Source organism: Chiloscyllium plagiosum, chromosome 13 (genome assembly GCF_004010195.1).
Source record: "Chiloscyllium plagiosum isolate BGI_BamShark_2017 chromosome 13, ASM401019v2, whole genome shotgun sequence".
NCBI lineage: Eukaryota > Metazoa > Chordata > Chondrichthyes > Orectolobiformes > Hemiscylliidae > Chiloscyllium > Chiloscyllium plagiosum.
In genome coordinates this window covers 74,866,645-74,882,180 of record NC_057722.1, presented here as the reverse complement: position 1 = coordinate 74,882,180, position 15,536 = coordinate 74,866,645, and the positions used below count along the sequence as shown (strand labels likewise).

Sequence of the window (15,536 nt, the reverse complement as noted above, 5' to 3'; positions counted from 1 at the left end):
ACTGCCTGTTATGATCGGAGATGCAGGTGTTGGACTGGGGTGTAGAAAGTTAAAAATCACACAATGCCAGGTTATAGTCCAACAGGTTTATTTGGAAGCACAAGCTTTTGGAGTGCTGCTCCTTCATCAGGAGGCAGAGCTCTGAAAGCTAGTGCTTTCAAATAAACCTGTTTGACTATAACCTGGTCTTCTGTGAATTTTAACTTACTGCCTGTTGTCATTCCCATTGGATACAGAGAACAGGCAAGTGTCAAAATGCTCATTAAAAAGAATTCAAATATTTGCAATGATGAAATGATTGGTCGCTTTGTTGTGGGGGTGATATAACACTTGGTTTAGATTAGATTAGATTACTTACAGTGTGGAAACAGGCCCTTCGGCCCAACAAGTCCACACCACCCCGCCGAAGCGCAACCCACCCATACCTTTACATTTACCCCTTACCTAACACTACGGGCAATTTAGCATGGCCAATTAACCTGACCTGCACATTTTTGGACTGTGGGAGGAAACCGGAGCACCCGGAGGAAACCCACGCAGACACGGGGAGAACGTGCAAACTCCACACAGTCAGTCGCCTGAGGCGGGAATTGAACCCAGGTCTCTGGCGCTGTGAGGCAGCAGTGCTAACCACTGTGCCACCGTGCCACCTAGGTTGTTGTATTACAGGGACGTTGTTCCCTCACTAAGGAGGGGACTGAAGAAGGTTATGAGGAGTTAGCCAGGAATGGAGTATTTCAGCTATGAGGATAGGTTGGATTGATACAATTATTTCTGAGGAGGCTGAGGTGACTGTATAAAATGAGGATGGATCTAGAAGAAGTGATAGGTATAGTCTGTTTCCTCATCAGAAAGGTAAATAAACAAGGAAAAGAGATTTATAATAATTGGCAGGAGAAATAGAGGAGATGCTTTTTCAACTCAGAGTGTGCTGGGGATCTGGAACTCTCTGCCGAAAGTTTTTAAAAAGTACTTAGAGGTGCACTTGAAGTGCCCTAATCTTCAGCGCAAGGGAGCAAGGACCAGACAGTGGGACTGGGATGGATAGCTCTTTATCAGACAGCATGGATGTAATGAAGGGAATCCTTTGCCTTTTATCAATTTTCTAAGTTTCAATTGAGATGTCTTCAAACACTCACCTTTACCACAGTGTCTTTGAACTGTAATCTGCAAATCAAAACAAATATTAAAATTCAGAATCAAAAACCACAACCTTCCTTCAAAGATTTTTTCAATGCCTTGTTGCTGCATGATTGGCTACAGGAAGGAGAGAGCAAAACGATTTTAAATTGAGGGACAAAACCGTATACAGGTACTCCAGATTTATCCTCACTATTACCCTGTACAACACTTGCCTATTTTAAACTCTGACCCCCTAGCAATAAAGGTCAAAATTTCATTTGCCTTCTTAATTACTTGCTGCAACAGTTGTTAAAATTAACTTAAATTTTTATATCTTTAAATCTTAAAAACCTTTAAATGCAGCAAGTGTTTATTATTTACAGTGCTGTTGGGTGAATGGGCAAATACTGGGAGTCAGGCGACAGGAACTTTCTGCTTTTCATAGAATCATACAGGACAAAAGTGACCTTTCGGTCCATTGAGTCCATACTCTCAAAAGCATTCCACTTTCTACACAAGTCCCACTTGCCCACACAAGGCCCATAGCCTTGAAAGCTATGACGTTTTGAGAGTTTGTGAGGTTTCTTGTCTCAATTAGACTCCCCAGGCAGTGTATTCCAGACCCCCACCAACATCTGGGTGAAAAGATCTTTCCTCAAATTCCCCCCCAAACCTCCTGTCTTTCACTTTAAAATGATGTCCCCTTGTTGTTGATCCTTTGACAGCTACTTTCCAATCACCTTGTCCATGCCCCTCACCAACTTATACACCTCTCTCAGGTCCATCCTCAAACTTCTCTGCTTCAAAGAAAAAGGCCTGAGCTTATCCGGCCTCAGCTGAATTGTTCCATCCCAGGCAGCATCCTGGTGAACCCCCGAGTGCACAAGCTTTATTGTAAGTAGGGCCATGAACCTTTAACCTCCCACACATTTGACAGTCAGCACTTGTAACAATACCACACTTCCCATTGCAGCACTGAAAACACCAAGTTACTCAACATGGGACCAGCCAGATGGATTCACCTGAACAGGTCAGTGTCTGAGTTCCTTCGGGGATGCTTTGCTTATGTGGCTAGGAGGGCCTTAAACTAACAATTCAAATCAATTTGAACCATCTGGGGGTGGAGGGGGGTGGCGTGGGTGGAGGGTAAATAATTTCAATGGGGCAAGAGTGGATCTGGGCAAGATAGTTAGGGCAGGAAAAACTTCAATGGTCACATAGAGTCATCAAGATATACAGCACGGAAATAGCACCTTCAGTCCCAACTTGTCCACGCTGACCAGATATCCTAACCTAATCTAGTCCCATTTGCCAGCACTTTTTCCATATCCCTCTAAACCCTTCCTATTCATATACCTACCCTGAGATAAAGACCTTGGCTATTCACCCTATCCATGCCCCTCACGATTTTATAAACTTCTATAAGGTCACCCCTCAGCCTCTTATGCTCCAGGGAAAATAACCCCAGCCTGTTCTAAAAGGAAGGTAAAGGATGTGTTGAATACCCAAAAGGAGATTTACACTTGGAGGCAAGGGCATACCTGAGATGTGAAATGAATAGTTTGCATTTGTGTTGACCAAAGAGAAAGTTGTTATCCAGCCTATGGTGATAGGACAGGGAACTCAGTTACCGGAAGAGGAGATCAAAATTGATAGGGCAGAGTTTTTGGATGGAATACTGGTACTTAATGATAGAATAGTGAAGAAGGTGTTTGGTATGCTTTCCTTTATTGGTCAGAGTATTGAATACAGGAATTGGGAGGTCATGCTGTGGATGTACTGGATATTGGTTAGGCCACTGTTGGAATATTGTGTGCAATTCTGCTCTCCCTCCTATCGGAAGGATGTTGTGAAACTTGAAAGGGTTCAGAAAAGATTTACAAGGCTCTTGCCAAGATTGAGGGTTTGAGCTACAGGGAGAGGTTGAATAGGCTAGGGCTGTTTTCCCTGGAGTGTAGGAGGCTGAGGTTTGACCTTATGGAGGTTTATAAAGTCATGAGGAGCATGGATAAAGTAAATAGACAAAGTATTTTCCTTGATTGTGGGAGTTCAGAACTAGAGGGCATAGGTTTAGGATGAGAGGAGAAAAATTTAAAAGGAACCTAAGGGGCAACATTTTAACACAGAGGGCAGTGCGTGTATGGAATGAGCTGCCAGAGGAAGTAGTGGAGGCTGGTACAGTTACAACATTTAATAGGCATATGGATCGGTATATGAATAGGAAGGGTTAAGAGGGATATGGGACAAGTGCTGGCAAATGGGATTAGATTAGGTTAGGATAGCTGGTCAATATGGGCAAGTTGGACCAAAGGATCTGTTTCCGTGCTGTACATCTCTATAACTCTATGACAAAGGCAAGGCACTGGAATTGGATGGAATGCATGCAGGGATTCTGAAGCAAGTGAGAGTGGAAATTGCAGGCCTCGGGCCCCGATTCTTTCAGCTTTCCCAATACTCAGGGGAGGTTTTGGAAAACTGGAGATTTGCAAACATTATGACCTTGTTCAAGAAAGATTTTAAGGATAAGTCCACCAATAACAGAGCAATCAGTTTAATTTCAGTAGTGGGGAAATTTCGAGTGAGAATTATTGAGGTAAGCATTAGTGGTCATATGGAAAAAGGGGGGATGATTAGGAAGAGTCAACATGGATTTATAAAGGGGATCGTATTTACCTAACTTGTGCCCTTCTTGAAGATGTGCTCAATGAGGGTAATGCCATTGATGTCGTGTATTTGGACTTCCAGAGGGCAGTAGATTTGATTGAAGTATAAAAAATGCTAAAGGGGATTGACAAAATAGAGATGAAAAGATGCTTCCTCGATCTAGGATGAGAGGTTGTAGTTTGAGGATAAAGGATAACATATTTAAAACAAAGATGAGGAGAAATTACTTCCCTCAAAGTGCCTGGAATTTGTTTAATTCATTACCTCAGAGTTTGTGGATGCTGGAACAATGAGTAAATTTAAAGAGGAGGTAAATAGATTTTAAATTAGTAATGGGTTAAAACGTTATGGAGAGTGGGCAAGAAAGTGAAGTTGAGGTCGCGGTGAGATCAACCATGATCATATCAAATGGTGGAGCAGGTTTGAGTGGCTGAATTGCCTAGTCCTATTCCAGCTCCTATTTCTTATGTTTTTATGTATCTGATACAGTGTCACACAACAGACTTGTGAAGAAATTTATGGATTATGGAACAAAAGGGTCAGTAGCAACGTAGATATAAAATTGGCTGAATGATATGAAACAGAGAATAATGCTCAATGAACATTTGGGGTGGCACAATGGCTCAGTGGTTAGCACTGCTGCTTCACAGTGTCAGCGACCGGGGTTTGATTCCCGCCTTGGGTGACTGCCTGTGTGGCGTTTGCACATTCTCCCTGTGCCTGTGTGGGTTCCCTCTGGGTGCTCCAGTTTCCTCCCACAGTCTAAATATGTGCAGGTTAGGTGAATTGGCCACGCTGAATTGGCCATTGTGTTCAGGGATGTGTAGGTTAGGTGCATTGGTCAGGGGTAAACATAGGATAATAGTGTAGGGGTGTGGGTGGGTCACTCTTTGGAGGGTTGGTGTGGGCTTGTTGGGCTGAAGGGCCTGTTTCCACATTGTAGGGACTCTATGATATTATTTGGGCAAGAATATGGTTTGTACAGGAGTTCCCCATTGGCCAGTATTGGGACCCTTGCTTTTTGTGATTTATTAACGATTTGGATCTTTGTGAGCAGAGGACAACTTCAAAGTTTGAAGATGATACTAAACATGAAAGAATTGCAAAGGAAGTTTGAGGAGAACTCCAGACAGACATTGATATGTTGGCGGAGTAAGCAGATAGGTGGCAAATAAAGTGAAATGCAGGGAAATCAGAAGTGACGCAATGGTATAAAATTCGAAAGGAGCAGAGGGACCTGTTGTGTATGCGCACAGATCATTGAAAGTGGCAGGACAGATAGAGAAAACAATAAGTAAAGAATACAATATCCTCAGCCATATTCTCCTGCGTACAATATCCCTAGCCATATACTCCCCAGCATGGAGTACATGAATAAGGAGATGATGTTGCTCTTGTATCAGACTTGTTAAGTCTCAGCTGGAGTATTGTGCTCAGTTCTGGGTGCCACATTATAGGGAAGATGTGAACGTATTGGAGAAAATTGCAGAAGCAGTTTACAAGAATGATTCCGGGAATGAGGGACTTCAGTTGTGAGGCCAGATTGAAGACGTTAGGATTGAAGAAGACACCAGGAGGACCTCTGATAGAGGTTTTCAAAATCGCGCGCAGGCTCGATAGAGAGATTGGGAGAATCTGTTCCTACTCGTAAAAGAAACAAGAGCAAGAGGGGCAGAGAATTAAAGTGAACTGCAAAAGAAGCCAGGGTCAAGCGAGGAAAAACATTTTCACACTGCGAGTAGTTAGAGTATGTAATACACAGCTGAAAATGTGGTGCTGGAAAAGCGCAGCAGGTCAGGCTGCATCCAAGGAGCAGGAGAATCGATGTTTCAGGCAGGAGATTCTTCAGAAATCTTTGGGCTCATGCCCGAAACGTCGATTCTCCTGCTCCTTGGATGCTGCCTGACCTGCTGCGCTTTTGCAGCAACACATTTTCAGCTCTGATCTCCAGCATCTGCAGTCCTTACTTTCTCCTATGTAATACACAGCCTGGAAATGTGCGGGAGACAGCTTCCATCGAAGCATTCAAGAGGTCATTGAACAATTATTTAAATGGAACTGGTGTGCAAGGATATAGGGAAAAGGCAGGAGGTTGGCACTGAGTAATGAAGCTTGTTTAAAGAGCCAGTGCAGGCACATTGGGCCAAATAGAACATAGAACAGTACAGGCCCTTCGGCCCTCAATGTTGTGCTGGCCTTTAATCCTACTCTAAGGTCAGACTAACCTACATAGCCTTCATTGTACTATCATCCATGTGCATAGCCAAGAGTCGTTTAAATGTTCCTAATGTCTCTGACTCTACGACCACTGCTGGCAGTGCATTCCAAGCACCCACCACTCTTTGTGTAAAGAACCGAACTCTGACATCTCCCCTAAACCTTCCTCCAATCACCTTAAAATTATGCCCCCTCGTGATAGCCATTTCAGTCATGGGAAAAAGCCTCGGGCTATCCAAATGGCCTCCTTCTGTGCCGTGATTCTGTGGAAGAAGTGTTGAGGCTTGGGTGCATCAGCCATTATCCAATTGAATGTGGGTCAGGTCTGAGGGGCCAAATGACCCACTTCTGTTTCTTCTTTTCTTAAATTCAACAAGGGCTTGAGTGCACAGCCTTCTACCTCAGCGCAATGAACTGAATCAAGTTAAACTTGTGATTACCCTGTGATGCTGTAAACATTGTACGAACTCTCCATGATTATAAAAAGCTTCTCTTATTCATGAACAGGATGTGGATGTCATCGGCGGGTCAAACATTTATTGCCCATCGCTAACTGCCCTTGAGAAATTGATGGTCAGTGAATGTCTCAAACGTCTTGTTTGGCCATTTCAGAGAGTTGTTAAGAGTCAACCATGTTGTTGTGGATCTGGAGTCATATGGCAACCATTTTATCATTCTCTAAGATCTGACTAACAAACATAGTTAGTCTAGAAGAAATCCCAAAATCCCTCCCCTGACTTACGTGATCCAGATGGGTTTTTATGTTAACCCCATGATTGATAGTAGCCTTTTAATCCAGATTTATTTAACTGACTAAATTTAAATTCCCTGGTTCTCTCAGATCATTTATCCAGATCACTGGACTCCAGTCATGTCTCTCTCTGTTACTTGACTCAGAAGTAATTGTAAGTATGTAAGTTATCAGCCAAGAGACTCTGTTGTGCTAATGCACTCACCTGCGGATACGGTCATGGTGATTGACGCAACATTACAATGGAAGGTGTTGTAAATAGAATATTTAAATGGATACAGGTATGAAGGCAAGCTATTTTAAAATGTGGTGCAATGGCAGCAATGTTCATCCTCTAAAACACCCAGACTGATGAAATATATTAACAAATTGAGCATGGACTCTTACTGTTACATCTCTGACCTAAATACTGAGTGGGAACATAATTTAGGGGGAGTGGAGGAAGGGGAGGACTTTTGAGAGTGAGGAGGCAGTGAGTGGTGAGAGGAGTGGGTCAGGAACGGAGAAAGTTGTGAGACAATTTAATGTCTTTTGAGAGCATTTAAACCCCATTGTTTTCATGACTACAGAGGCTAGGCTTCAAGACTGAGTCATTTCCGCCATGAACACAGTTTGAGATTGTGGAAACAGGCCCTTCGGCCCAACCAGTCCACACCGACCCTCTGAAGAGTAACCCACCCAGACCCATTTCCCTCTGACTAATGCACCGAACACCATGGACAAGTTAGAATGGCCAGTTCACCAGAACTGCACATCTTTGGACTATGGGAGGAAACCGGAGCACCGGGAGACCCACGCAGACATGGGGAGAACGTGCAAACTCCACACAGTCGCCCGAGGCTGGAATTGAACCTGAGACCCTGGTACTATGAGGCAGGAGTGCTAACCACTGAGCCACCACGTCACCCTTAAAAAATGACATTGAGTGGGTAGCAGAGGATGGAGCCAACTCCTGGTTGTTCACTCAGTCAGAGCCCAATGGCAGCCACGGCTGCTCGAAATTTCAACACTTGACCCCACTTGACATCATGATCCCCACGTTGGGATGCCCTGCCTTAAACCCCTGAGGACTACAATGGTTCAAGAAGGCAGCTCACCACCACCTTTGCCATGGGCAACTAGGGATGGGCAATAAATGCCGGCCCAGCCAGCGACACATACATCCCACTAATGAGTAAAAGAATCAAGTATTATTTAGTGAAGGAATTTTATTACATTCCATTGTCACTGAGGACATAACTTCAGTTGACTGACATGGATGATATCTTCACCAGAAAGCAGAGCTGCGGTATTTTTTTAACATCACAAACCATTTCCCAGAGCTGCAATCTACATCAGACATGATGGGAGATGACCAGAGACTTGCTGGGATGACTAATCCTGAGCAGACTTTTAAAGGTGGGGGAGAAGTCGTGTGGCAGAGCACTTTGGGAACATCAGGGAGTGGGATTGAGATCAGTCAGAGTCAAGGAGTTGGTTGATAAACAGAGCTGGAGGAGGTTGCAGAGATCATCCGGGCAATTGAGGGACCTGGATGAAGATTTTGAATATATTGTTTGGAAGTTGATGTCAATACATTGGTGGTACCTAGCCCACGCAACACCACGTTATAGTGGAAAAGGTTTATTTGAAATCACAAACTTTCAGAGCACTGCTTCTTCATCGGGTGAAGCCGTGATAAGGATATGATCTATCAAAAGTAATCACTTGGTAGTACAGATAAAGATTGCAAAAAGGACACAAGAAGTTGAAACTTGATTATCAATATCATCCCTTGCATCGCAGTCTTAAGGAATGGAAGGTGAAAAATTTTGACTTCACATCTCCTTTTAGCAATGTTTAACTCATGGAGAAAGTGAGGACTGCAGATGCTGGAGATCAGAGTCAAAAAGTGTGGTGCCAAAAAAGCACAGTGGGTCAGGCAGCGTCCGAGGAGAGTCAACGTTTTGAGCATTAGCCCTTCATCAGTAATATGTGTGGGGGTCCCAAGGGGGCTGAGAGATAAATGTGAGGAGATAGGGCTGGGGGAAATGCACCTAGTATCTTTATCCAGCCCCACCTCCTCCCATTTATCTCTCAGCCCTCCACACACATTCCTGATGAAGGGCTTAAGCTCAAAACATGCTCAATGAGTCCTTGGATGCTGCCTGACCTGCTGTCCTTTTCCAGCACCACACTTTTCAACTTTAACTAATGGAAGTTTGGATAAAAGATTCTCTCTGGAAGGCGGCGTCTGAGGAAGAGGAGAAGCAAGGAATTAATTTTTAAAGTGCAAAGTTTGGGGTTCAGGGACACGCCAAGGTGAATACTGTTCAACTTGAGAAAAGAATGATGAAGGGAGGAGAATTGAAATGACGGGTTATGGCAGCAGCCAAATAAAATGTACAATTGGAGGAAGGTTTTCCTCATCCACGACCTGATGTTCAGATAGGCCAGAGATGATTGCACACTTGAAGGAGTTGGTGAAGAGTTTGGGTTGTGTGTTAATTTCATACAAGTGGAAATTGACCCCTAGTTTGAGTGATGTCACTGGGATGCAACATGCAAACATGGGAAAAGGCATGTGGATATCTCACAGCTGAAAGCTATTTTCCAAATAAAAACTGGAGATAATTGGTTGTGAAAGAGAAAATGAAAGGTTTCTTTACCCTTGTTGACTGAAGATTTCTCTCCATTTGCCCAGGTCACTGATCTTGTTGGTGATCGCATCCAAATCATGTTCACTGAAGTGATGGTTCCGATCACCCAGTTCCTTATCCATCTGCAAACTGGACACACAGCTTTAAGTAAGAGAGATCCACACTCCTGCAGCTCCCAGGATCTGTCCTGATGTCAGTCAGACTGACGGTTTATTTAAACCTAGTGACACGATCATTGATCTGGTTGAACTGCAAACCTTAGGCTGACATTGAGCTAGCCCTTGGATCCCAGTCACACTATCATATTACTCTCAATAATTCACCACATGTCAGATCACTGCTCCTCTTCCCTGCCATCACCAAATGAATAGTCAAAAGAAAGCCAGAGATTTTTCATTCACAAACATGCATTTGATCTGATGCAGCTTAATAATTCATTGTGTTTGAGCAATGAGTCCTGTAAAAGAACGTTGCAATTACATGGTCATTGTGTTTCCATAAGAAAGCATCTGGTTGAAGAGTTTTTGGAAAATTCTGCAGTGATGTCAGGGAGGGGAGGAAGAGGGACTATTGAGGTTGGGGGCAGAAAAGGAAGGGAAATGAACAGAAAATTGGTTGCAAAAAGCAATTACTCTGAAAGTACAGCAAAATGCTTTACTGGTTTGTCAAGAGTGCCGGTGATAAAGGGCTGGTTAAAACAAAGTTTGCTGTTAAATACTAAATAAAAAACCGAAAGAACAGCAGGTGGTGTAAATCAGAAACAAAACAGAAATTGCTGGAAAAGCTCAGCAGGTCTGGTAGCATCTGTGGAGAGAAATCAGAGTTAATATTTCATGTTGAGTGACCCTTCCTCAGAACAGACCCTTCCTCTGAGGAAGGGTTACTCAATCCGAAATATTAACTCTGATTCCTCTCCATAAATGCTGCCAAACCTACTGAGCTTTTCCAGCAATTTCTACTTTTGTTTCAAAGTTTGGATTGGATAAAAGAGGAACAAAAGGGAATCTTTTTTCTCTGAAGCATAATTGAAAACACATTTATTTAGAAAATGTCCACCAGTTTGCAAGGTACCAAGGCTACTGAGCTGATAGAATCCCTACAGTGTGGAAACAGGCCATTTGGCCCAACAGGTCCACAGCGACCCTCTGAAGAGTAACCCACCCAGACCCATTCCCCTATTACTCGACATTTGCCCCTAACTAATGCAACTAATGGCACACCACTGAACGCTACGGGCAATTTAGCATGGCCGATTCACCTAATCTGCACATCTTTGGACTGTGGGAGGAAACCAGAGTACCCGGAGGAAATCCATGCAGACACGGGGAGAAAGGGTAAACTCCACACAGTCAGTCGCCCAAGGCTGTAATCAAACCGGAGTCCCTTGTGCTGTGAGGCAGCAGTGCTAAGCACTGAACCACTGTGCCACCCCAGATAACACGAGACATAGCGACGACAGATGGGACCTCTCCCTTGCTCACAACTTTGTTTTATTGACTCAGCCTCTAACGTAAAACTGGAGCAAAACTGTTTTATTTGCAAAGTTTACTAACTCATATTCTTGTATCATGCCACAATCCCCAGCGGCTAACAATGATTCTCTTGATATGTTGGACTGGGGTGGACAAAGTCACACGACACCAGGTTATAGTCCAAAACGTTTATTTGAAATCATAAGTTTTCGGAGCGCAGCTCCTTTATCAGATTCACCTAATGAAGGAGCTGCGCTCCGAAAGCTTGCAGTTTCTAATAAACCTGTTGGACTATAACCTGGTGTTGAATGATTCTTTTGGCTTTGGAAACAATAAACCCAATTCAGATACTTTTGTTCAAAGTTCATGGTGAGATAAATAAAATTTTGAAGTTAAGTTAATCTGTGCTATTCCCGTGCAGCTCAATGGAATATATTGTCATTCCTTCACATTCATTGGGTCAAAATCCTGGAATTCGCTCTCTAATGGCATTGTGGATCTGACTACAGCATATACATTGCAGCGGTTCAAGAAGGCAGCTCACCTTCACAAGGGCAACTAGTTACAGGCAATAAATGCTGGCCCAGCTAACAATGCCCACATTCCATGGATGAATTAAACAAACAATTGGATTTCTCTATTGTGTAAAGAGCTAGCACAGACTGCTGGAGTGAATGGCCTCCCGCTGTATCGGGTTTATCGAAGATTCTGTGAAATGTGAGCATCTGTTTCTTCCATTATGCAGTGTGGTCTGGCTATGGTTGGAGGGCAACTGATTCCTGACATATGAAAAGAGAGACTGATTGATGAAGAGAGACTGGATTGATTAGGACTATAATTCAATGGAGTTTTGACAAATGCTACGGCAATTCATAGAAATCTATAAAATTCAAACAGGACTAGACTGGGTGAATGCATTAGGGGTAAAAACAATGACTGCAGATGCTGGAAACCAGATTCTGGATCAGTGGTGCTGGAAGAGCACAGCAATTCAGGCAGCATCCGACGAGGAGCAAAATCGACGTTTCGGGCAAAAGCCCTTCCTGATGAAGGGCTTTTGCCTGAAACGTCGATTTTGCTGCTCGTCGGATGCTGGGTGAATGCAGGATGGATGTTCCCAATGACTGGGGAGTCAAAGAACCAGGGTTCACAGTTTAAGACATTAAGACACACACATGCACACACACACACATATAAGTTTGTGGGGTGAATTTGTACTTGCAGAATTACATTTTACTTTGCTCAAAAACGGCATGAATCCATGTAAGATTCTGTAGATCCATTTTTTAGATTAGAATCAGTCTGACCATAGTGGCACAGAGAGTCTCACACAGGACAGCTGACACCTTAAATGCATGATCTGGGCCGACATGATAGCAATTGTTAAAGTTTGCTTGAGAATGTAACTTTTAAATGTTCTGCAATTTACATATGAAAGAACTGAAACCAACATGGTCATTCTAAAAGATGACAGACTTAACAAACAATCCAGATCTTTTTCAATATGTAATTTCAGTTACATCACACTGTAAACTTTTGCAATAAATTCTGTCTCTTACGATCTTATACTCCACAACCACCTGATGAAGGAGCAGCGCTCTGAAAGCGAGTGCTTCTAAATAAACCTGTTGGACTTTAACCTGGTGTGTGATTTTTAATTTAAGGCATTTAGGACTGAGATGAGGAGAAATTTCTTCATCCACAGAATGGTGAGCTTGTGGAACTCTCTGCCACAGGAAAACGTTGGAGCCAAAATATTGAAAATTTTCATGGAGGATTTAAATATAGAGACCAAAAGGAAGAGGAGAAAGTGGGAACAGGATATGAAGCGATTGATCAGCCATGGTCACATTGAATGCTGGAGCAGGCTCAAATGGCCAAATGGCCTACTTCTGGTTTCTATGGTTACATTATTGCTTGACTTGACAACTGCTAGGTAAAAACAATGACTGCAGATGCTGGAAACCAGAGTCTAGATCAGAGTGGTGCTGGAAAAGCACAGCAGTTCAGGCAGCATCCAAGGAGCAGGAAAATTGACGTTTCGGGCAAAAGCCCTTCATCAGGAATACCTGCTGCCCTGCATAATATTACACCACCAACCTGTGCAGGGTCTCAATAGGTACTGACCATGTCAGCCCATGTTAGTGTGTGTGCTGACTGATTGGCATTACCTGTTTTTTTAACACATACGTGGTGCACGCCATGTTAACTGGAATGCGGGGAGAGTGTCTTCAAATTGTGCGACCCCAATTTCCTCATCCTACCCCAGGAAAATTTGCAGCTCCCGGCCTCTTGAACTCATTTCATAACACTCAAACCTACAAGCAATTTCCAAAATTTCTTTCATGCCCCATGTTGAGCTCAGCTCTTATCTCTGAATAATTTGCAAAATTAACGTTTCTTTCCAGAATTAATTGAGATGATTAATACGGGTTTGTAGCATTAATTTGGCTGTCCTTATCTGGCCTGACGCACGAGAGAGAATAATCTACAAACTAAAATACAGTGTTGGATTCCGTCATGAGTGACCCATAAATGGCAGATCATATTTACACTTTTAGTTATATTGTATAACGTTTGTGTTGAAATATCAAACCACAGATTACTTGATGTGACCAGCAGGTGGCAGGCTTGGCTACAGGAGATCTATAATGAAGGCACTTTCGGACAATTCTGACATAGATGTCAATTGGCCTGAAGTAATGACCCTGAAAGACTCTTGTTGTCCAGTGGTAGCACAATACCATTCGTACCTCTGAGCCAAGAGACTTGGGTTCAAGTCCCACCTGCTCCAGAAGCATATAACAATATTTCTGAATAGGTCGATCAGAGAAATGTTATCTTGCGGTGCAGTGGTCCTGCCTGTCTCTGAGCTCAAAGATCCAAGTCCCAGTCCCTTGATCCCAGACCTACATCTGAAAGTCTCTAAATGGGTTGGTTGAAAATATATGTTGATTGGCCTGATTTGAGGATTGTGTAACAAGGGTCTAATTCCAAAGGAAAAGTAATGGAATGCTGATTGAAACTGAAAGTTCAAAATGGAAAAATCTCCATTGGATGTAGGAAGGATATTATTAAGCTGGAGAGGGTTTAGAAGAGATTTACCAGGATGTTGCCTGGAATGGAGGGTTTGAGTTATAAGGAGAAGCTGGATAAGCTGGGGCTGTTTTCACTGGAGCATCGGAAGTTGAGCGGTGACCTTATAGAGGTTTATAAAATTATAAGGAGTATCGATAAGGTGAATAGCAAGTGTCTTTTCCTGGGGATGGGGAATATTCAAAACTAGGAGGCATATTTTAAGGTGAGAGGAGAAATATTTAAAAAAGACATGGGGGTAATTTTTTAATGCACACTGTGGTTCACGTATGGAATGAACTTCCAGAGGAAGTGGTGGATATGTGTGCAGTTACAACATTGAAAAGACATATGGATGAGTACATAAATAATAAATCTTTGGAGGGATATGGGCCAGATGCTGGCAGCTGCAATTAGTTTAGTTTGAGATTATGGCCGGCATGGACTTTTTGGGCTGAAGGGTCTGTTTCCGTGCTGTGTGGCTCTATAATTCAGTGGATAGAAATCCCTTGATTAAGTTTCTATCTATAACATTCTATGATGATGTTGTGCCATTCCAACTAATCCAGCCCTCTCCAACTCTACACTGAGCTGAAAATGTGTTGCTGGAAAAGCACAGCAGGTCAGGCAGCATCCAAGGAGCAGGAGAATCGACGTTTCGGGCGTGAGCCCTTCTTCATTCCTGAAGAAGGGCTCATGCCCGAAACGTCGATTCTCCTATTCCTTGGATGCTGCCTGACCTGCTGCGCTTTTCCAGCAACACATTTTCAGCTCTGATCTCCAGCATCTGCAGTCCTCACTTCCTCTCCAACTCTACATCCCAGATTGTACCCTCGTCCCTCTGCATCAAGCCAAGTACCTCTGGCCTGGCTTGGCCATTCCTGATGAAGGGCTTTTGCCCAAAATGTTGATTTTTCTGCTCCTCAGATGCTACCTGACCGACTGTGTTTTTCCAGCACCACACTCTCGATTCTGACCACCAGCATCTGCAGACTTCACTTTCAACTATTTTGGCCAGTCCCTATTTTGAAAGTAGGCAAAAGTGAGGAGTGCAGATGTTGGAGATCAGAGTCTAGATTAGAGTGGTGCTGGAAAAACTCAGCAGGTCAGGCAGCTGCCAAGGAGCTGGAAAATCGATGTTTCGGGCAAAAGTCCTTAATCAGGAATGGAGGCAGGGGGCCTCCAGGGTGGAGAGATAATTGGAGGGGGGGGGGGGTTGGCTGGGGAAAAGTTAGCAAAGAGTACAATAGGTGAATGGGGAGGGATGCAGGTGATACGTCAGAGAGGAGGCTGGAGTGAATAGGTGGAAAGGGAAGATGAACGATCAGTCCTCAGCAAAGGCCTCACCTTTATCCCCCTCCATCCACGCATCAATGAATTTAATACACGCCGTGATGTCAAACACTTCTTCCGCCGCCTCCGAGCTTACCTTTACAATCAGGACTCCCACTCGCCTTCCGAGGACCCTTTCGCCCGCCTCCAACACACTGCATCCACCTGGACACCCAGCGCTGGCCTATTACCCGCCCTCGACCTCTTCATTTCCAACTGCCGCCGAGACATTAACCGCCTCAACCTGTCTACCTCCCCCCCCCC

The 15,536-nt window shown here is 43.7% G+C and overlaps 1 protein-coding gene across 3 annotated transcripts in view; it reads right to left on the bottom strand.

The window, feature by feature from the left end:
• mindy4b (MINDY family member 4B) overlaps positions 1 to 15,536 on the bottom strand; it is a 92,612-nt gene that overhangs the window by 43,679 nt on the left and 33,397 nt on the right. For all 3 annotated transcript variants that reach the window (XM_043702744.1, XM_043702746.1, XM_043702745.1), the window contains exons 2-3: positions 9,403 to 9,522; positions 1,140 to 1,167 (exon numbers count right to left, since the gene is read on the bottom strand). In XM_043702744.1, the coding sequence (XP_043558679.1) occupies positions 1,140 to 1,167; positions 9,403 to 9,515 (141 nt within the window). In that variant the 5' untranslated portion in view covers positions 9,516 to 9,522. The remainder of the gene's footprint in view (positions 1 to 1,139; positions 1,168 to 9,402; positions 9,523 to 15,536) is intronic.